Source organism: Pelobates fuscus, chromosome 1 (assembly GCF_036172605.1).
Source record: "Pelobates fuscus isolate aPelFus1 chromosome 1, aPelFus1.pri, whole genome shotgun sequence".
NCBI lineage: Eukaryota > Metazoa > Chordata > Amphibia > Anura > Pelobatidae > Pelobates > Pelobates fuscus.
Window position 1 is genome coordinate 36,805,434 of NC_086317.1, and position 22,621 is coordinate 36,828,054.

The 22,621-nt window shown below is 38.0% G+C and overlaps 1 protein-coding gene across 3 annotated transcripts; it reads left to right on the forward strand.

The window, feature by feature from the left end:
- Positions 1-453: 453 nt before the first annotated feature.
- EPCIP (exosomal polycystin 1 interacting protein) lies at positions 454-22,066 on the forward strand. Of its 3 annotated transcripts, none has more exons than XM_063442788.1 (2): positions 454-585; positions 21,000-22,066. In XM_063442788.1, the coding sequence occupies exon 2, from the start codon at positions 21,073-21,075 to the stop codon at positions 21,727-21,729; it is 657 nt and encodes a 218-aa protein (XP_063298858.1). In that variant the 5' UTR covers positions 454-585; positions 21,000-21,072; the 3' UTR covers positions 21,730-22,066. The 3 variants fall into 3 exon arrangements, with proteins under 3 accessions (XP_063298858.1, XP_063298849.1, XP_063298867.1); XM_063442779.1 differs by lacking the exon at positions 454-585 and adding an exon at positions 16,983-17,154; XM_063442797.1 differs by lacking the exon at positions 454-585 and adding an exon at positions 17,589-17,720.
- The last annotated feature ends 555 nt before the right edge of the window (positions 22,067-22,621 follow it).

Sequence of the window (22,621 nt, forward strand, 5' to 3'; positions counted from 1 at the left end):
ACAAAATACGCTAATATTCTAAAATTCTTACGGGATCGAAATCATTTTCTGCTAAAACATTAAGTGCAAGAACGTGTGGAAAATATAAGCAAATAGCACATTCCACACTAAACATTCTAAGCTGCAGATTGTGTCAATGAGTTCATCTCAAACCACAATACGAACTCTCCAAAAATAATTCCACCACAAACGCTGAAAAGTTGGCTGGGTCAGTCTTGCAACAAGTTCTACTAATAATTAAGCTCCCTGAGTAATTTGGAAGAGACAGGCATTTCTGCGATTGGTCAACTTTCTCAACTTCCAAAGGGAGTGTTTCAAAGGAATGCAAAGAACAAATCAAAGATAAACATTCCCACTTATCAAAGAAAACATTGGAAGGTACGCCTGGCTAATCACCATGGCCCTTTCCAATTGGTGTTTTCCACAAGTGTACCATGTGCACTAATAAAGCTTCCAACTCCGAGAGGGGATCACAGATCCTTAGCTCTGAGTCTTCTACAGACACATCCTCATACATTTAACTGATTTGATGAGAACAGGAGGCTCTGTGTTCCAGAACGGATTCTAGAAAAACTTCAGAAAACGGTAAGCATTGCTTTCTGCAATCTAAAGAGCACTGACAATTTATAATGAAATATTAATATTTATTATTTATATAGCGCCATCAGATTCCGTAGTGCTGTACAATGGGATATATTGCATTATAATAACAGCTTTGATTAACTATCTGGAGTAGATTTCTGTTGTAATACAAAATTATTAACATCTTATCTATCTTTCTATCTGTCTTTTTATCTATCTATCTATCTATCTATCTATCTATCATCTATCTGATTTAAATAAGAAATCTATAATTTCATAAATTCTATAAACTGCAGCATATCTCATTAAGCAGATGTCATTGTGTGTGTATACGTTTGTTTGTATGTGTTTATCTTAATAAAAAATATGGCCCAAACACAGCAGTCCCATAAAATGTATATTGTATGTATAGGTTGAATGGATGGATAGATAGAATAGATGAATAGATGATAAAAAGTCAGCCGACCAGATATACGGACAGGATTGATGGATAGATAGATAGATAGAATGGAGGGATAGATGATAAAAAGCCGTCCGACCAGATATACGGACAAGATGGATGGATAGATAGATAGATAGAATGGATGGATAGATGTTAAAAAGCCGGCCGACCAGATATACGGATAAGATGGATGGATGGATGGATGGATAGATAGATAGATAGATAGATAGAATGGATGGATAGATGATAAAAAGTCGGCCGACCAGATATACGGACAGGATTGATGGATAGATAGATAGATAGAATGGATGGATAGATGATAAAAAGCCGTCCGACCAGATATACGGACAAGATGGATGGATAGATAGATAGATAGATAGATAGAATGGATGGATAGATGTTAAAAAGCCGGCCGACCAGATATACGGATAAGATGGATGGATGGATGGATGGATGGATTGATGGATAGATAGATAGATAGATAGATAGATAGAATGGATGGATAGATGATAAAAAGCCGTCCGACCAGATATACGGACAAGATGGATGGATAGATAGATAGATAGATAGAATGGATGGATAGATGTTAAAAAGCCGGCCGACCAGATATACGGATAAGATGGATGGATGGATAAATAGATAGATAGATAGATAGATAGATAGAATGGATGGATAGATGATAAAAAGCCGGCCGACCAGATATACGGATAAGATGGATGGATGGCTAGATAGATAGATAGAATGGATGGATAGATTATAAAAAGCCGGCCGACCAGATATACGGATAAGATGGATGGATAGATAGATAGATAGATAGATAGAATGGATGGATAGATGATAAAAAGCTGGCCAGATATACAGATAGGGTGGATGGATGGATAGATATAATGGATGGATAGAAAATAAGAAGCCGGACGACCAGATATATGGATAGGATGGATGGATGATTAATGGACGGATGGGATGGTTGGATGATTGACTGATTCAGTAGGAAAAAAAAGAGATAATGAAGTAAGATAATAATCTATCCAATTGGGGTTATTCACAAAGTACTGAACTCTAGTGAATTGAAAACCAAATATAGCACAGTTCACACCAAAATGGTGGAATTTTTCCCAAATTTCCAGCTCTGATACTTTGCTCTAAATTTGACTTTGCAGCTGCTCACTGTTTGCTGTGTCTAGACTCGAGTCCAATTTACTGTCAGATACATAGTTTCTATTATAGGGTTAATACATAGCACTGTATTTTGGAAGTGGAGGAAACAAAGTGACATTATATTCCGACACACATTAACCAAATGCATAAAATGTGCACAAGATAACATCAGCTAATTATTAACAAGAGTTTTATTATACATCACACACTCCTAAACTGTGTGATCGGGAGAACACACAGAGAAAACATATAACCCATTTATAGAGTAGGGGGGAAATAATCTAAATGTATCTCGTTGGAGATATATATTTTTAACTGCTATTTTGGACTGTGTTTTGCAAGTTGATTGTCAAAGCTTGCAATATAACCCATAGTAATATACAATGTATGTGAATGTATTACAAGCGGTATCACAGATCTCTACAGTAATATAACTCAAAGTAATATACAATGTATATGAATGTATTACGATCTGAATCACAGATCTCTACAGTAATATAACTCAAAGTAATATACAATGTATGTGAATGTATTACGATCTGAATCACAGATCTCTACAGTAATATAACTCAAAGTAATGTGTAATATATGTTTTCATTACAGAGCTCTAACACAGAGCTCCGTAAAGTACACTGTATATAAATATATCACATAGCTCCACAGCAAAACTATGACAGAGCAGGGCTGGGTTTACATGCCAGGAGCCTGTAGGCACCGAAATCTAAGGCACCCCATGCCCACTCCCTCCTTTTCCCTCCCCCTCAAAAAGGAGATAAAGGGAATTCAAATAATCTATTAGATTTAAAAACAATTAAAAAAACAAACATTGACATTTAACAACTGCATATATGTATATATTGTTTGTAATGTATTATGTTTGAATCGGTGTGTAAAGTGAGTGTATGCAGATATGTAAATGCATGCAGGGTTAAATATTATGTTAGAAGTGGTTATGGTAAGTGGGGGTTAAGTCTAGAAAGGAATTAACTTTAGAGTTAAATTACAAGTATTTTGCGGATTAAAGGGACATTCCATTAACCAAATACAAACAAAGAAATTACAAATCACTGTTTAGTATTTATACCTCCAATGAAATCATGCATGTGTTTAATTTTGCATTTTTTCATTGAAGTAAATCTAAGAACAGCTTGTAAAACCTGCACATCTCTTGTCTGCATCCTTTGTAAGCCCTCCCCTTCTAACCACACCCAGACTTTCTGTGGCTGTCCAATCACAGGCTTTCCAATAGAGCTCAATGAGAAGTCTATGAAAGGCAGGCTCTGGGCAATTGCTGCCTCTTGAGTTTAGCTTCAGGGTTTTTAACGGACTAAATCAGGGACTAAGGAAATGGTTTATTTAGGTTTTTGAAAGAAACGATTTAAGGCTTGTTAGAGCATGTGGAGTTGTAGGGGTTACTTGCAAAGCACTCACCCTCCTATAACTTCTGTAGACCAGTCACTCTCCTAAGATTATTTGTTAAGATGCAGGAGTGGTTATACAGCGTGTATCAGTGCTGTCCTATGATATATAGCAGGGTTATCCAACCTGCAGCCCTCCAGATGTTGCTGAACTACAACTACCATGATTCTTTCAATGAAACAGATAGCCAGGGAATCATGGGAGTTGTAGTTCAGCAACATCTGGGGTGCCGCAGGTTGGTCAGCCCTGATATATAGTGTACATCATTCAATGCTGTCCCTACTCCTTCAGCAAGGCATTTCCTCTGTGAGAGGTAGTAAGTGGACAGATAGGAAGTGATCCATTCCACTTCCTGTCCAGCCTCACACTGGAGGATCTGGTTAAGGTATTACACCCTCTCTAACTGGTCCTACAGATCTGCTCTCAATATAGCAGGCTGACTGGACAAGTTTTGTCTTACTCTCCACAGCAAAAACTAACAATAATGGATGTAAGTGTGTAAATGCTCCACAGCTATTATCATTATTATTGCCATTTAAATAGCGCCAACAGATTCCGTAGCGCTTTACAATTTTATTAGAGGGGGGATTTAACTATAAATAGGACAATTACAAGAAAACTTACAGGAACGATAGGTTGAAGAGGTCCCTGCTCAAACGAGCTTACAGTCTATAGAATTAAAACATAAAAGTAATATTCAGTATGCATTAATTACAGAGGTCCCCAGCAACACAGCTCACAGTGTGCTGAATGTGAATGCATTATAGATCTCCTGAGCAATATCACTCACTGTATTGTGCAGGATATAGAAATGTATCACAGAGCTTCACAGTTAACAGTAATGAGTGTTCTCTATACTATGGAGTTCCAAATTATTAAAACATACAGTAATGTGCTGATGGTCAGTTAGCAATACAAAGCTTCACAGAAATAAAACTTACCGTAATGCGTAGTGTGTTGGGGAATATTACAGAGCTCCATGGCAAAATAAGTTACAGAAATGAGCAGCTTATCGGAGAGCATTACAGAGCTCCACAACGACATAAATCACAGTAACGTGTGGGATATGTGACTGTATTACAGAGCTCCACAACGACATAAATCACAGTAACGTGTGGTATATGTGACTGTATTACAGAGCTCCACAACGACATAAATCACAGTAACGTGTGGTATATGTGACTGTATTACAGAGCTCCACAACGACATAAATCACAGTAACGTGTGGTATTGTGACTGTATTACAGAGCTCAACAGCGACATAAATCACAGTAACGTGTGGGATATGTGACTGTATTACAGAGCTCCACAACGACATAAATCACAGTAACGTGTGGTATTGTGACTGTATTACAGAGCTCAACAGCGACATAAATCACAGTAACGTGTGGTATATGTGACTGTATTACAGAGCTCCACAGCGACATAAATCACAGTAACGTGTGGTATATGTGATTGAATTACAGAGCTCCACAACAACATAAATCACAGTACTGTGTGGTATATGTGACTGTATTACAGAGCTCCACAGTGACATGAATCACAGTAACGTGTGGTATATGTGACTGTATTACAGAGCTCCACAGCGATATAAATCACAGTAACGTGTGGTATATGTGACTGTATTACAGAGCTTCACAGCGATATAAATCACAGTAACGTGTGGTATATGTGACTGTATTACAGAGCTCCACAGCGATATAAATCACAGTAACGTGTGGTATATGTGACGGTATTACAGAGCTCCACAGCGACATAAATCACAGTAACGTGTGGTATATGTGACTGTATTACAGAGCTCCGCAGCGACATAAATCACAGTAACGTGTGGTATATGTGACTGTATTACAGAGCTCCACAGTGACATGAATCACAGTAACGTGTGGTATATGTGACTGTAGTACAGAGCTCCACAGCGACATAAATCACAGTAACGTGTGGGATATGTGACTGTATTACAGAGCTCCACAACGACATAAATCACAGTAACGTGTGGTATATGTGACTGTATTACAGAGCTCCACAGCGACGTAAATCACAGTAACGTGTGGTATATGTGACTGTATTACAGAGCTCCACAGTGACATGAATCACAGTAACGTGTGGTATATGTGACTGTATTACAGAGCTCCACAGCGACATAAATCACAGTAACGTGTGGTATATGTGACTGTATTACAGAGCTCCACAGTGACATGAATCACAGTAACGTGTGGTATATGTGACTGTAGTACAGAGCTCCACAGCGACATAAATCACAGTATGGTGTGGTATATGTGACTGTATTACAGATCTCCACAGTGACATGAATCACAGTATGGTGTGGTATATGTGACTGTATTACAGAGCGCCACAGTGACATGAATCACAGTAACGTGTGGTATATGTGATTGTATTACAGAGCTCTAGAACAATAAATCTCAGAGTAATGTAAGACATGTATGAACTTATTATAACAAAAAGAGAAAAATAATGCACAGTACCTACAAATGGACCCTGTACATCCAAAACAATGTAGTAAACAGAATTCTCTCTTGCACTGCAGAAAATGATTGAGCTATTCTATGAATAGTGATCAGTAGGCAAGACGCATTATGCTATATAGTAAATATGTCTTTTTTCGTTGAATCCAGCTAAAATGAAAACACAACTGGTTTAGAAATTACAATGTGAATGTTACAGTAAACACAGACCACCGTGAGCAAGGAGAAAAAGATATTCCGGAGATGTATGTGATTTTCAAGGCTATAAATCTCTTTGTGTGTTGATGTTAAACCGAATAAAAAGACAGAAACATAACCTTAACATAAACCTTTTAGCTGTTACCTTCCATTGTGGAACATTAACAATCACCTGTCCTCCTTTTTGGAGTGGATTATCCTGCCATATAATATAAATACTAACGCTGGTTTGTAAATTAATGGTAGGTCATCCTAAGAGAGAGGTCCTGGCATGAGGGACTGAGATAAGTTAAACATGCTTTTTGTTTTAGTTGTGATGGTTTTTTGTTTAACGTAGATATGATACATACAGGTTTAATCTTCAGAAATAACAGAAATTGCCTTTGGTACTAAAAAGAGTTCTGGGTAGAAAGAACAATGTGCTGTAAATAAAGGTGATGCTTTAATGCAGTTTTAGAACAGATGGGTGCGAAATGAAGAAGGTACAGTAGGGTGACAGACGAAAAAAGAAATGTACATAAACAAGTTATATAATGTAAAAAAAAAACTACTAGCATATAATAGCTAGGAAAAGACGAAAAAGAAAAAAGATTTACCAACACTCAAGAAAAAAACTAAACAAGAAATAGGATGCAAAATACAGTGGTACCTCGGTTTACAAACGCCTCGGTTAACATCATTTTCGGTTTACAAATGAAAATCCTTTGAAAATAATGCCTCGGTTTACAATTTTTTTCACAATACAAAGCAAGTTTCCCCAGGATGCATTGCACCTGGGAAGTTTATAGTGCCGCTCCCGTGCGTGCTGGAGTCTGTGGGTAGAACGTGGCATCAAGTGTGGAGGTGTTGGGGCTTTTTGCATCGAGTTTTGGAGCCATTCTGGAAATATTTTGCAGCGGTTTTGGGACTTTTTGGGTGCATTTCTCAAGAGGTGGAAAGGTAGGGAGCTGAGCTTCTTCGTATGCATGCCTTTTACTGTGTGTTCTGCATTGCAGGTTGGTTTCCATGCCAGTTCATTTTGACTTTTTTCTGACCTCTGTAACGGATTAATTGGTTTTCAATGCATTCCGTTTCGGTTTACAAATTTTTCGCAATGCACTAAAGAACGCACTAAATTCCTAAACCAAGGTACCACTGTATCTGTTTACTTATGAGACCTTGGCACACAAATGGAAGCCCACACAATTATTGATATACAGTACAGAGTGAAAGTGTGAAGAAAATAACAAAGACCCCTAATAAACACAAACTCAGTGACCCAGTGTAACACAATGCTGACAACCTATAATACTCTTCTAGTGTGTCTGTACAGGACCAGCATTCGTTTCAAGATACCCTTCAATATTTTTTACAGTGAGAATTCAGTTTTACATCTGCCTGAATGGTGGCCAGGCATATTCAAAAGGAGGATGTTTCAGTGAAGGAACTTGTGTCAAAATATAAAACAATTATTATGGAGACTACGTATGCTCAGGACTTTTTGCCTCATTACATCATTAAATCTTCTGGAGCTTCAGGTGGTGTTTCAGACATTGTTTAATTGGATAAACACTTTTGACATTGGAGGCTTATCTGAGTCATGTTGGACCTTAGAGCAAGAAGATGATGGTGTTATAGCAGATTCTTCAGGTTTGGACAAATCCAATTTACCAAACTTGACAGTGGTATACTTACCTAGAGAGATGAATACCAGGTCAGACTTCATGAGTTATCATTCCTTGTTGGAGGGAGTGGAAGTACATTTCTGCACATGAAACGTTAGAAAGGCTTACGCCCCTCTGATCTAACAACTGCTTAATAGAATTTGGAGAAAGAAGGTAGAGTTATTGGCAAGTACACCATTCTGGCCATGCAGGCATTGGTTTCCCTTGATCATGATTTTAGTACATGAGAACTTTCTGGATATTCTAGGTTTACTGATACAGGGACTTCAGGTTCATCCGACTCCACAGGCATACTAATCATAAGGTTGAATCATAAAGGATTCTCAGATTCAGTAATCTAATTGTGCTACAGTTGCATCTGCCAGTGAAATCCCATGTTCCTCCTTTGGAATTGCCTTGAGTGTTCTCTGTGCTAGAGTCTGCTCCTTTTGAACCACTGGAAGAAGTCTCCTAGTGTCTGCTCCTTTTGAACCACCAGAAGAAGTTTCCTGGTGTCTGCTCCTTTTGAGCCACTGGAAGAAGTCTCCTGTTGTCTGCTCCTTTTGAACCACTGGAAGAAGTCTCCTGTTGTCTGCTCCTTTTGAACCACTGGAAGAAGTCTCCTGGTGTCTGCTCCTTTTGAACCACTGGAAGAAGTCTCCTGTTGTCTGCTCCTTTTGAACCACCGGAAGAAGTCTCCTGGTGTCTGCTCCTTTTGAACCACTGGAAGAAGTCTCCTGTTGTCTGCTCCTTTTGAACCACTGGAAGAAGTCTCATTAATGATGATGGCATTAAAACCTGCCCTCCTAGTGGCATTTACATCAGGACAATGGATTTCAGAACCAGAAGCTTTGTCCTGTGAGGAATAACACATGATCTTCTCTAAGTGATTCTTCACTCTCCGACTTAAGGCCAAACGTCAGTTCATGTCAATTAGGAGATTATCCTTTTAACCCAGTTTAAGGCATGGAGACTGATATCATTAAAACGTGTTGCAGCATTTTTTTGCCTTCTGGTTCTTTCCCTCCCCTTGGTTTGTTAGATTGGGTAAGGTGCAAATGTAGCACCGACATATGTATTGTTGGGGGGGAGAAAAATAATTACCTAGTGGTAACTATGAATAAATTTCCCCTTATTTTCTATTGTAACGGACAGTTTCAGCAGACATGGGGTTAAAATCGTTTAGGCGATAATCCCCTTTTCACAGACAGGCACAGCTACTGTAAAATCACCAAAACTCACGAATTGGATATAGGTGAATGCACCAAACTCCCGAACTGCATACAAGGGAATAAGGTAGCACTCCAAACTCCCGAACTGGAACCTCACCAATAGCTGCTAGCAGACGAACAGGAAAAGCTCCCAAGCGGCTTACACTCCTGGCAGTCAGTCCCTATCAGCATACAGTGAATCCCCCAAGAACGAGACAAGGCTCCGTGTTGAGGGTCAAGCAGTGGTCTGTTTATTGAGGGCTACCTGCCTCTGTCTTTATGCAGGTCTCCCACCTGGTGGACACTCCCCTAGGGGACCAAATGGAAGACTGTAACACAGACAGACATGTATCACATTACAGACTCACAGAAGCAAAACATCCCCACAATGCATCCTGGCTTCCTCCCTTCTGCCCTGGAGATAATTGGAGAAGTAATCCAATTATCTCCAAGGACAAAGGCAAAACTCCATTACACACGTGGGGACCCAAATACAGTAATATGCTTTAAAATATATAAAGTTACTTTTTATACATTAAACATAGACATGTCACATATCCCCAGATAACTCAGGTCTGAGTGCACATTATTAGGTGAATAGCACTCAGACCACACGAATACAGTTTAATCGCCATGGAGCCCAAAGTCTTTAATCACACGAATAGGCTCCATGGCATAGCTATCTGGGTTACTACGGATTCACATAAAACAAAATACCGAATGAACGGCTGTTCGGCTACATCCCCACGAATAGGAACCAGGAGATGGATGGCTCAGCGGTGTTCGTGCAAATAAGTGTCCGTTTATAGTTCTATAGTTTAAGTGCCGAACACCGCTGGCCGTACGGGACTTGTAAAATGGCCGCCGCCACGTGTTCGGTCGACGAACAAAGACCACCCTGCCTTCGTCAATTAAGTTGCGGTTAACCGCAGCTTCAGGGTGGTCAATTGGCGGCACACTCCAGCTCCCAGGTGGTCGCACAATCGTTAGTTTGTTCGGTAGATACAATCTACCGAACACCCCAGCAGAAAAGGCACGAATAAGCCTTTCTGCAGGGAAAATAAGTCTTTTACAATCTGGTCCATAGTCCAAAGGCAGCAGGCGGGCAACCAGGCTCCTCCAATGCAATGTGGCGAGATTGGTCTCGTCACATCTATCATTTAGAATCCAAACACTTGCAAAATGTTGCTTGGTTTTTTGAAACATGCTTGAAATTTATTTAGTTTGTTACCTTTTTGGAACATTTAGACATTTGTTATGGATGTTTTCTATTGAAATGTGAAAAACGTTTTCACATTTTTCTGAGTCTTATGGATAAATTAGATCACATTTAACACATTTGAACTTGACACTTAAAGGGACACTATAGGCATCAGAACAACTTTAGCTTAATGAAGCAGTCTGGGTGTATAGATCATGCCCCTGCAGCCTCAATGCTCAATTGTTTAGAAGTTAAATCACTTTTGTTTCTATTTATACAGCCCTAGCCACACCTTCCCTGGCTGTGACACACACAGTCTGCATGAACAAATGGTTTCATTTTCAAACATATGTTAACTTAATTTAGAAGTTTTTATCTCTTACTCTGTAAAAAAAAAGTGTTGATGTAAGCTGTGTGGGTCATGTGATTAGAGCTGCATAAACAATGTTTTAAAGATTTAACTCTTACATGTCAGCGAATTGAGCAGTGAGACTGCCAGGAGCATGATCAATGCGCCAAGACTGCTTCATTAAGGTAAAGTTGTTTTGGTGCCTATAATGTCCATTTAACCCGTTAACGCCGTTACGGCGTTCCATGCCGTCCCCATTATAATGGGCTTTAAAGCCGTTGCGGCGGCATGGAACGCCGTAACGGCTTTGAGCCCCAGGAGGTAAGTTATACTTACCTCCGCCGCGATCCTCTTCTGGGGGGCTGCCTGACAGCCCAGGCAGCCCTCCCACGGCAAATGAGGCCCCCGGGGGCCATGTGATCGCTCTCAAAGAGCGATCACATGGCCCCCTATAGCTGGCTATGGATCTGCCTGCAGGGGGACTGTCTAAAATATCAGACAGTCCCCCTGCTGGTAAGAAAGTATAAAAAAAGAAATTAAACATGTTAAAAAATAAATTGAAAATATTTTTATATATATATAATATGTATATATATTATATATATAATATATATACATATTATATATATGTAACGTCATACAAAGTGTATTTTAATACTAATATAAGTATATATATTAGCATTAAAATACACTTAGAATGATGTTACATATATATAATATGTATATATATTATATATATAATAGATGTACATATATATATTATATATATATACGTATAATTAAAATAATAAATAAATAAAATAATAAAATAAATAAATAAAATATTGAAACAAAATTTAATATAAATTATATATTCATATGTAATTTCATTCTAACTGTATTTTGTTATTAATATATATATATTGGAAACAAAATACACTTAGAATGGCATTCTATATATATCTATCTATATATAAAATACAAATAACCGCAAATATATATATATAGATAAATACATATAATTACATAAAAGATTACATTAGTATACACGTAGAATTTAAATACATATATATGTATATATATTAAAATTCTACATGTATATTTAAATAATCTTTTAACATAATTATGTGATTTGATTAATTAAAATTTGATTGACATGCCTGACAACACAGGGAGAAAGTGCAGAGAATTTAATTTGCAAGCACTATATTTGACCCTGTAATACTCCACGACACCATAAAACCTGTACATAGGGGGTACTGTTTTACTCGGGAGACTTCGCTGAACTCAAATATTAGTGTTTCAAACTGGTAAATTGTATTACAACGATGATATTTTAAGTAAAAGTGATGTTTTTTGCATTTTTTACAAACAAACGGCACTTTTATGGACTATATTATTGTTGTAATATGTTTTACCGTTTTAAAACACTAATATTTGTGTTTAGTGAAGTCTCCCGAGAATAACAGTACCCCCCATGTACAGGTTTTATGGTGTTTTGGAAAGTTAGAGAGTCACATATAAGGCTTGCGTTTCATTTTTTTCACATTGAAATTTGCTAGATTGGTTATGTTGCCTTTGAGAGCGTATGGTAGCCCAGGAATGAGAATTACCCCCATGATGGCATACCATTTGCAAAAGTAGACAACCCGAGGTATTGCAAGTGGGGTATGTCCAGTCTTTCTTAGTAGCCACTTAGTCACAAACACTGGCCAAATATTCGTTTTTTGCTTTTTTCACACAAAAACAAATATGAACGCTAACTTTGGCCAGTGTTTGTGACTAAGTGGCTACTAACAAAGACTAAACATACCCCACTTTCAATACCTTGGCTTGTCTACTTTTTCAAATGGTATGCCATTATGGGGGTAATTCTCATTCCTGGGCTACCACACCGTCTCAAAGGTAACATTACTAATCTGGCAAATTTCAATTTGAAAATGGAACGTTCTATATTTGACCCTGTAACTTTCCAAAACAACATAAAACCTGTTAATGGGGGGTACTGTTGTACTCGTGAGACATCGCTGATTACAAATATGTGCATTTTGTTGCAGTAAAACCTAACAGTATTATGACATTTACAGCTAAAATGTGAGGCGGAACTACACATTTTTAAAAAATAAATAAATTTCTCACAGTTTTTTTTATTTTATTCATAATAAATTATATTCCATATATGAATAGTTAATGGTAAATTAAAGCCCTGTTTCTCCTGAACAAAATGATATATAATAAGTGTGGGTGCATATAATATGAAAGAGGGGAACTACGGGTGAACAGACATATAGCGCAAATTCCAGTTTTTGTTTACGTTTTGTTTTGATCAGAACGTGCACTATTGACTCCGTCCTGAAGGGGTTAATGCTGACATTATCTTACCAAAAAAAAAACATAATTAGATGTATATTTGTTACATACCTTGTTAAAAAGTCGATGCATATAGTAATATATAATAATGTTTTAAATTGGCCTGTTATACTGTGTCTTCTAAACGGAACAATTCACTGCTAATGAAGGGTTTAACAAATCTCACTTACTTTAAATAATGGATTCATTATAACCAATATAGCTCATGCATTAAAATAGAGACCATTGCTGTAATTTTTTTTCTCTTTGCATTCTATGTAGTCTAAATATCAGGACAAAGTCTGGGCAGGTGACAGAAAAAAAAATCTGTCTTTTACCCCATGGAGATTTGTCTGCTTTGATTCTAGTGCCAAAAACGAAATTAAATCATTAAATACTTTCTATGTGTGCATTTCCCACGGAGTGTTTTTATTCTTAGTAACTAAGGAAACTAATCTTAAAATCCTTTTGAAATACGTCAACAAAAAAAGCAGCAAAGGGATGTATTTACTTAACAGTCAATGGTTTTACAACTGAAAACAGAATCTCAATATTTGGGTGTTTATTCACTAAACTATGACCTGTATTAATTGAAACACAAACTGCAAATTAAAGGGACACTCCAAAACCCCTAACTCACTCCAGCTTTCGGACATGCTGTAGGGGGTAACAGTGTTATCTCGTTCTTACTCTATAAAAGTGCAGATTTCAAGAAAAGTCAACATGTTAAAGGGACACTCCAGACATCGAAAGCACTTTAACTTGCTGAAAAGCTTTATGTGTGAAGAATGTGTTTTATTTTTTTCATTTTAATACTTTTATAAATTCACCTAGTTACACCCTTCGGCTTTCAAGCAAACAACAGGTCCTGTTACTTCCTGCTTTGGTTAGCTGATTTGCACTGGACAGCAATTGCCCAGAGCACCAGCTTTGCAAAGACCTCTCATTGAGCTGCATTGGGAAGTCTGTGATTGGACAGCCATATAACGTCTGGGCGGGGTTAGAAGAGGAGGGCTTGTAAAAGGCTGCAGACAAGATCTGCTGTTTTTGCAAACTGTTTTTAGACATAAATCCAATTTTAAAAAAAAATGCATAATCAAATGCATCAACGTTTGTGATTATAGTTTAATTGAATGCATTTTCCAAACCAACACATTTTGTCTGTGTTTTGCCATTTTCAATTCACTGCAATTTGGTCTGAATAAACATTTTAGTCATTAAGTAATTAATTAAGACCAATAGTAGTTTTCTAAATTGTCTTCTTTGGCCTAAAAATTTAGGAATTGGTGTTCAGCTCACCATAATTCTCTCTTAAAAGGTCAGGTTTAAGTACCATAACCACTGAAGCCCACTACATTTGTTATAGTGCCAGGAGTTACCCGGTAGCGTCCAATGGTAAGTAGTCGAAGCATTTGTGAACAGTTTGACACTAACCTGAGTTCTGTTCAGCAGAAGACAACCAAATATTGTCCCTATCTACATAACACTTACTAGCTGAGAGCATCAGCTAGACTATTTGGATACAGACATTTGATTTTATGCCACCATTGGATGAATAGCGGTAATCATTTGCATCACTGGCTGACATACCTGGAGTTTAATTTATTTTGAAATCATGTATTTGCCACGAGGCACTGTCCATTGGGAGCACTTTAACTTACTTCATGATGCTAAAGATTTTGGAGGGATGATACGGACTTAAACACTAAAGTGGTCCATAGAGATTACCACTCATACTAGGATGGATAACTCAATAAACTAAATACAAAGTAACACACATCATGTGTTTCCTAACACAGTAGGGCCTTTTCCAAAGGCTAATTTTGTGTGGACATCCAGCTGTTGTTAAGGACATGCATCTACCATATAAACTATTCATATTAGTCAACAATGAAGGTTATCGAAAAACCCAGATGCTTATTCTTAAAACAATAGGTCTAAAATGTTTGGGGAATATGTAGTATAATATCTGAATATTGCTTGCACTCCACGTATAGTAAAACGTCAGTAAAACAAGATGGTCAAGTGAGTCAGTTGAGATTGTGATGTTGCTGACAGTAACTTCTACTCTCTCTTTATATACCCGAAGTACATGAGAGGGAAGTTTTTTTCCCCATAAAATGGAACTAGTGATTTTGGAAAATTTAGTCATCTAATTACTAGGGCCTTGATGATCGATGATGGGAAGTTATAGTAAGAGAGTATTGCTGATGGTGTGAAAGAGGGAGGAAACAGACATTTTTACAATCTATAATGGGGTCATCTTAATCAGTTCCATCAGATGTCTAGCAGACTGATCACACCATCTCAGCGTTACACCCAGGATGATACATTGAAAGGTAATTTTTCTTTGCTGATTTTGTCATAATACCAGAACTCACTAATAAATGAGAAACACCACAATGTCCGTTGCTACGTCGGATTGACACACCTTTAACTCCATATATGCCACTCCAAAAGAAGATGTTAGAATTAGACCAACTAAAGTAGAAAAACTGCTCTCTCTTTCAATCCCAGGTGCTTAACTGGACTCGAGGTGGGCAGTCAAGTAATAGGTAGCAGAAAAGGATTGTCCAGGCACTCAGGGTTGAATAATAAGCAGATTTATTGGAGAAAGACAGCAAAGTTTTGACCTCAACTGAGCTCTCTATCAAGCTTGATAACGACCTCAGTGGAGGTCGAAACGTTGATGTGTTTCTCAAATAAATCTTATTATTATTACATTTTGAGTGACTGGACTATCTTTTTCTGCTTCGTAAAAACTAGACTTGTGAAATAATTTTCATCCAAATTGCAATTCGTCCATATTTAGGCTGCTTGGGTGAATTCTTTGTCTCTGAAGCGCCATACTGACATATAACTGAGCAAATAAATAGTGCGATAGAACAGTGTGTTTCTTTGCTTTGGGATTCGGAGTTCCAACCTTGGCACCAAAAAAGATATGATTGATGAGAAAAAAGGTGATTGATGGTAGGGCACTTACTGTGGCTGCACCGAGGCCTGCATGCTCAGGGGGCCTATTGGGTGGCTCATACGCTTAGGGCCACCCGATGGCAAAAGTGTTTTCAGGGTTCCGGTCAGAGCTGTGGCCCTTTAATAGCGCGACTGGGCCCCTGTGATATTGGCAGACTGGGAGGAAGTGAAAGCTGGACACTTCCTCCTCGATATAATAGAGCTGTGCGGGAAGATTGCAGAGAGCAGGGGGTGGAGCCTCAGCCAGCCAACTGCATTCCAGGGAAACCATACTCCTGTACCCAAAAGGGTGTGTGTCAGTGTATCTGCATGTATGTACCTGTGTATCTGTTTGTGTGTCAGTGTGTGTATCTGTATGTGTGTCAGTGTGTGTATCTGTATGTGTGTCAGTGTGTGTATCTGTGTGACTGTGTATCAGCATGTATGTCTGAGTGTGTACATGTGTATATGTGTATCAGTGTGTGTATGGCAGTGTATATGCATACATCTCAACATTCAAACACCAACATTACATACAGACACACTCTTACATTCAACGTCATACACTACACACATGTTGATTTTATTCACAAAACAAGTGAGAAGCAGTAAAATAAATCAATATATTTAAATTTTACATATTTAATACATAGATATATAATATATAAATATAGATTTGATATTATTGCTGCTCTTCTTTTTCCTTTCTATTTACTTTTTCCTCGCTTGACCTGTGAACCAAATGCCGGGAAAATACGAAATGTATACATACTATTTAAGAAGCATTTTTATTTGCAACTTTGTTATTTTATAGTCTTATATGGTATTATATTGTTATAGTGTTTTCCAGTTGTATAACACAGGTGCCCACTATCACATCCCACAGTTTAGTGAATTAATCCCAGTGATTCTCAGGCTCTACAGCTTAGCTAAAATGTGTAGTACTTGTGGCTCTGCACCTTTAAATAAGTCAAGCCAAAGCCAAAAGCTCTGAGAATCATTTCCTGCTACTGGTATTGCTGCGTGGCAGACAAACCAAAAATAGACTAGCAGAAAAAAAAAAGCAGTTTTGCAGATAATATCTAAATATATAAAATGAGAAAACGTTCTACTCTAGAATGCTATCGTAGCAATCAGAATACATGCAACCGCAGGATAACCTGAACAGAAGGGAAATGAAGAAATCTGGTAAGTATCATTTTTTTAGCAAATTGTTTAATAATGCTGTAAAATTTCTTTGTAACCATTTCCCTACCAGGATTATAGAGAGCTTCATTTGCCGTGAGCGGGCCTGCCTTGAAACATAATGCAAGTTTTCACATGCAACAGCCTTTTTTTCTAATCCTATACAGAACGTACGCTTCATCTCCAAACTATAAATAGCAAAATGTCAAACACTCATCAGCAATTTAATGAAAGAATGTTTTTAAACTCTGGCGCATGTGAAAATGATGTAAGGTTGCTGTTTTTTTTTTTAACTTAACAAAAAGCGAAGAACAATATTTTTGTATTATTCATCTTTTTAAAAAAAAAAAAAAATTCTCACAGAGATCACACTTTTCAGCAACCTTTGGTAACGTTGCCAAATGTGTGGGATGCTGAAAAGGCTTTCTGCCAAGAGGACCGTTAGCTTCCAATGTAAAAAGCCAAAGTGGTATGTCAACAAATGAAAAGATCTCAAAAACCCTCTATAGTCCTAACATCCAGCTGCCTGCAGGGAACACAGAATGCAGCAACTGATATGCATATGCAAGGTATGGCTCTGTTATAGCTAAGGTTCCATAGATTCCAATATGGTTTGTGTGAAGTTAAGTCAGGATTTTATTCTTCTAATTTCCAATGTATTGAAGGAGTTTTTCAGTGCATTACCGAAAAGGAAATATGCAACATATGGAGAAAGGCTGTTCGTCTTTGTTCTTGGAAGCCTGGAAAATCCTTTTACTCTATCAAAGGGCATTTGTCGTTATTTCAAATGGTGATTTATGGTCTTCACGAGGGGTAGGCAGCCTTCAGTACTTGTGGACTACATCCATCATAATGCTCTTACAGCCATAATGCTGGCAAAGCATCATGGTAGATGTAGTCCACATCATCTGGAGTGCCGAATGTTGCCTGTTACTGGTCTAGATAAATACATAACAGCAGAGTTATAATGCTAGCGATGGTAAACAGAGTTGCGATTTCTGGAAGACATTAATGTAGGAAAGTCTAACAGGGTTGTCCACTAAATGTCGAAATGTAGCAAATTAAGAAATGGATGGCAAACTTGAGGCAAAAGCAACAAAAATGTCACTATAGCTTTTAGGTTTCTCTGTATAAACAGTTTTTTGTCCATGTTTTGGCATCTGAAATTTTAATTAGATACAACGAGGAGTTCGGTGAATAACCATTTAAGCAATAAAATACTTTTACCTGTAATTATAGACAATTGTCAACTTTCTAATTTTGCCCAAAATAGCTGAATTGGGAAAAACATCTCTGACTTCCAAAATCCTATCAGAAAAACAGATAGTAAAAGGATAGAAGGCTATATATTACGATGTATGGTAGGATGGATTGATGGAGAAGAAATCAATTAATGGATAGTAGGTAGATGGGCAAATACACTGCGTATTGATAATATGCAGGGTTATTCATGTAAGTGTGCATTGTCCCAAATTCAAAGGGTATTTAAGTTTCAGGCCAAAATTGTAAAAAGTCTCCAAGACAGATACTTTGTCCTAATATTTTTAAAAAAAAAAAAAAAATTTTGACAATCTTTATTTTTATTTTCGTCTTTCGTGTTAGTATAGTTAGACATTTAGTTAACAAAGTAAAGTATAATACATAGCAATAGCATTCGTGACATGTGAGAACAAGCATCGTACATAGGGGGATTGATATTGGTGGTGGAGTGATTACCAATACTTTATAGCGGTATCTGCGTGTGCACTACACTTCAGTTACGCAGACCTATAGTGCAGCCAACCATCTACGTCAGATATAGTCAGTACAGTGATGGCACAGTGCGTATCAGTATCTTGTGGCCGCTGTTTGCCATGGGTGGTGGTCATTGTCTCTCTAGGTACACGTCCTGGCAATGTATGGTGTTGGTGGCAGGTCCGGTGCACTCTGGACCCTAGGTGTGGCCCGATATTATAATATGGTCTGCCGTCTAGAGTCTTGGGGCTAGTGTGTTGTGCCAGAGCAGGACGCACGTGAAACCACCTTTACTAAGGCCAATGCAAGTCATTGGTGTGTGACGTCTTAGTAAGGTAAGTATGGTGGGTACAACCCTCCTGGCGATGGGTGGGTCCGATGTTTGTTATGTCGGATGTCAATTCGTGACTGTTGTCACGGCTGCTTGTCCTAATATTTTTTATCCACTTTGAACTCCCAGCAAGTAACACTTCCGTGTGAACCCTAATGATAAACTACTGATTGTATCCAGTAGCCATGTGACTTAGACTAGTGAGAGCTAAACTTGCACTACAGATGTCTGCATCACAAGCATTCTCATAATTTCTCCGAATACCATTAAAAATGTAATGCACATATATCTGCATTGCAGGGTAAATGCAAGGGCTGTTTGACCTTATTGGCCCACTCTTTCTTAATGTACAGCATGGTTCCACTATCATTAACGAATAATTAATTACCTGCCAGTGCATAGAACCTTTTATCTTTGTATCACAAACCACCGTGTTTGACTTAATTATTGGATGACATCAGCCATCAATCAAGTTATAAATAAGTAATTGTTTTATATTACTACCAAATATATAGTACCTTATCTTTAAACAACACTAGCGTGAATACTGAACCTATTTTTAAAAAAAAAAACCATATTGGAGTGTATTCATTGTACAGAGATATGTGGTGACTTAAAACAGCATTCAATCTAGATTTGCTGGTTAGTAAATATTTCTGCTTTTAGAAGTGGTTTTGGTGCTAGGAATCTATTTGTGTAATATTACTGTTTGAAAATACCGCCCATATATGTGCACTTTTGTGCCGGAAGCTAGTTGCACCCCCCGGCACACATGAATTAGGCAGTCTTGAACTCTGCCTAACATCAATTTCCAACCCCTGACTTCCTCCCCTTCACGGTTTAGAGAGCGTTTGCACTCGCAGCCTGTGAGAATGGTCCAATCAAATGCTTCTGTATGAGAACCATTTGATTGGAGCTTGTGAGAAACGCTGTGATGTCAGACGGGGCATGGAAACTGGCGCAAAAGCATTGCCTAATGCTGTATTCCAGATAATTCACAACTTATTTAATAGAGTTTTACGTGGGAGGGCTAATTACTAATACCCAAAAGAGTATTGTAAATGTAAAAAAATATATTAAAAAATAAATAAAAAAGGGTTGGAGTAACCCTTTAATACCAACCGCTGGTAGATGTTTGTGGCTAAAAAATACTGACAGTTTCCATTGGCCATACCTGCTTTTAACGTCTGCCCACTATATGTTTACCACCTCTGATATCAACCACCAGTTGGTGGTTATCATTAACATACAGCGCTATAAACATGGTGGTGTTACCATAGCAACTCTACTCTATAAAAGCTCAATCAACTTTACACATTGTCCATCTAGGTATAAAGGGGCAAAGTCAAGTTAACTACTACAAACTCTCCATACATTTTTTTTTTTAAATACATTTATTCTATTTATCAGTACTTTCACAGGATTTGTTCACAGTGTCTCTGTACAGTTGCTATGACAACAGGGTTATATTGTCCTGGTAGGGTTGCTATAGAATGCTTATATGGGATAAGTAAACATAATATTATTAATTCTGGGAAATAAAGGTTTCCCTTTAAGTCTACAAAGAGCTGCAAAGTCTGCTAAACTTGTTGAGAATTTGTTGTAGGAATTTGCTTCCATTTTCAACCCAACTGAAACCAGGGCCCATGTGGCAGACACTTAAAGAGTGATTAGGATTCATCAAAACTTCATTACTGTGATCAGAAAACATTTTGGGGTTTCTTGTAAACTGCACGAATTGTACTTACCGTTTTGATGATGTACATCTTTTTTTTCTTCTTAGATGATGACCTAACGCAGCCAGAAACAGGTGGAAATGTAATCGGAAAGTTGACAGATACACTCTTTGGATATCAATGACCTTCTACAGATCAAGACCCTTTTTATTGGGCTTCTTGGGGTTCTGCATTCTTAAAGACCTTGTAAGTAGTCAAAACTACACATTGATATTTGAAAGGGACATCAACCATATCCGCAATTGCAGCTGCTTTAGCGATGTCCGAAACTGTGACTTCAATCAGGCCAGTGTCAAATGTGATTGCAGGACGATCACGTTTCAAAGAAACAGAACAATGTCACGACTTGTCGATACCGGTGCCCTCACTGTCTGGTTCCTGGATACATCTACTCTTGGACAACTGCTGAACTTTACAATCATACATGACCTAAAACTTTCGCTGTGTGTAGACACTGCTCTTCCCACTCAATACTTGGCCATCCTGGGGCTGATGCGTCTTCGGGTTCAGCCATATGGTGCGCCTGAGCAAAACCTGACAATCTACAACAATGGAGACATCAAATCCCATCACCAATCCAGCCAGTCTTCTAGAGAAAAGAGTTTCCTGTTTCACATATCTTACCTAGATACATCCCTCTTCAATGGAAATTCTTTTTTGAAGTCATATAGTGTGGAGAATGTTCCAAGCATTGCAGAGAACCTCCCAAAGTTACCTTATGTCAACTTAGGTTCCACCACAAGCAACAGAAGTTATGTTGTAACATTAATTTACTGATATATAAAAAACATGGAGAATAATAATGATACCTGTATTTAAAATGTGTATTTTTAAAATAAAGAATTAGTGCCACTGATCACATAAGTAAAATGTAACTGGGTTCATGTTAGTCACTGGGCATAATTTATTTATGGCTATTTATTTTGAATGTTAAGAATCAAGGGAGCCCGCAAACTGGTAACTTGCCTCGGGTCCTGTGGGAAAGTAATCCTTCTATATGTGACTGGGGGATGGACAGAATGGGGTTGTTAGAAGGTGGATAGACCGAAGATGGGGTAAGTAGACTGACAGAGAAGGGTGTGGACAATCAGAGAATATTGGGACAGGCTGAAAATGCGGGGTTTAACAAACAAAAAAGGTGTGGAAAGACTGAATGGGAGGGTTGGTAGTGGACAGGATAAAAAAAATGGGGGTGAACAAACAAAAAATGAATGGTGGACAGCAAATGGATGTGGTGATGGGCACAAATAGGTAGAGACATAAGTGGAGACAGACAAATAGGGACATAGATGGAGGGGATACAGAAAGGGGAGGGGTATATAGAGTATGTTGTAATCATCAGAGTAGATGGTATTTGGAACCCATAACAGCCTATATTGGCTATATTGCTTGAAGTGTCAAAGGGAGTGTCAAGCAACATATACATATCTGCCTGGGTGACAAATAGCCTAGGTATGCCTCTGCTCCTAGGATCTTCCAGTTTGTACTGATAGATCTCACCCAAAATCTGTCAGATTTACCATGGTGAGAAGCCCATGGAGGTACTAAAATGGGAGAATATCTAAGGTAACCTAAGGTGAGGATTCTGGAAATGGGATAGCAAGAAAATAGCAGGACAAGGAGGCCAGCAAACATAGCATTGTCAAAACAGGAGAAAAAATCTGGACAT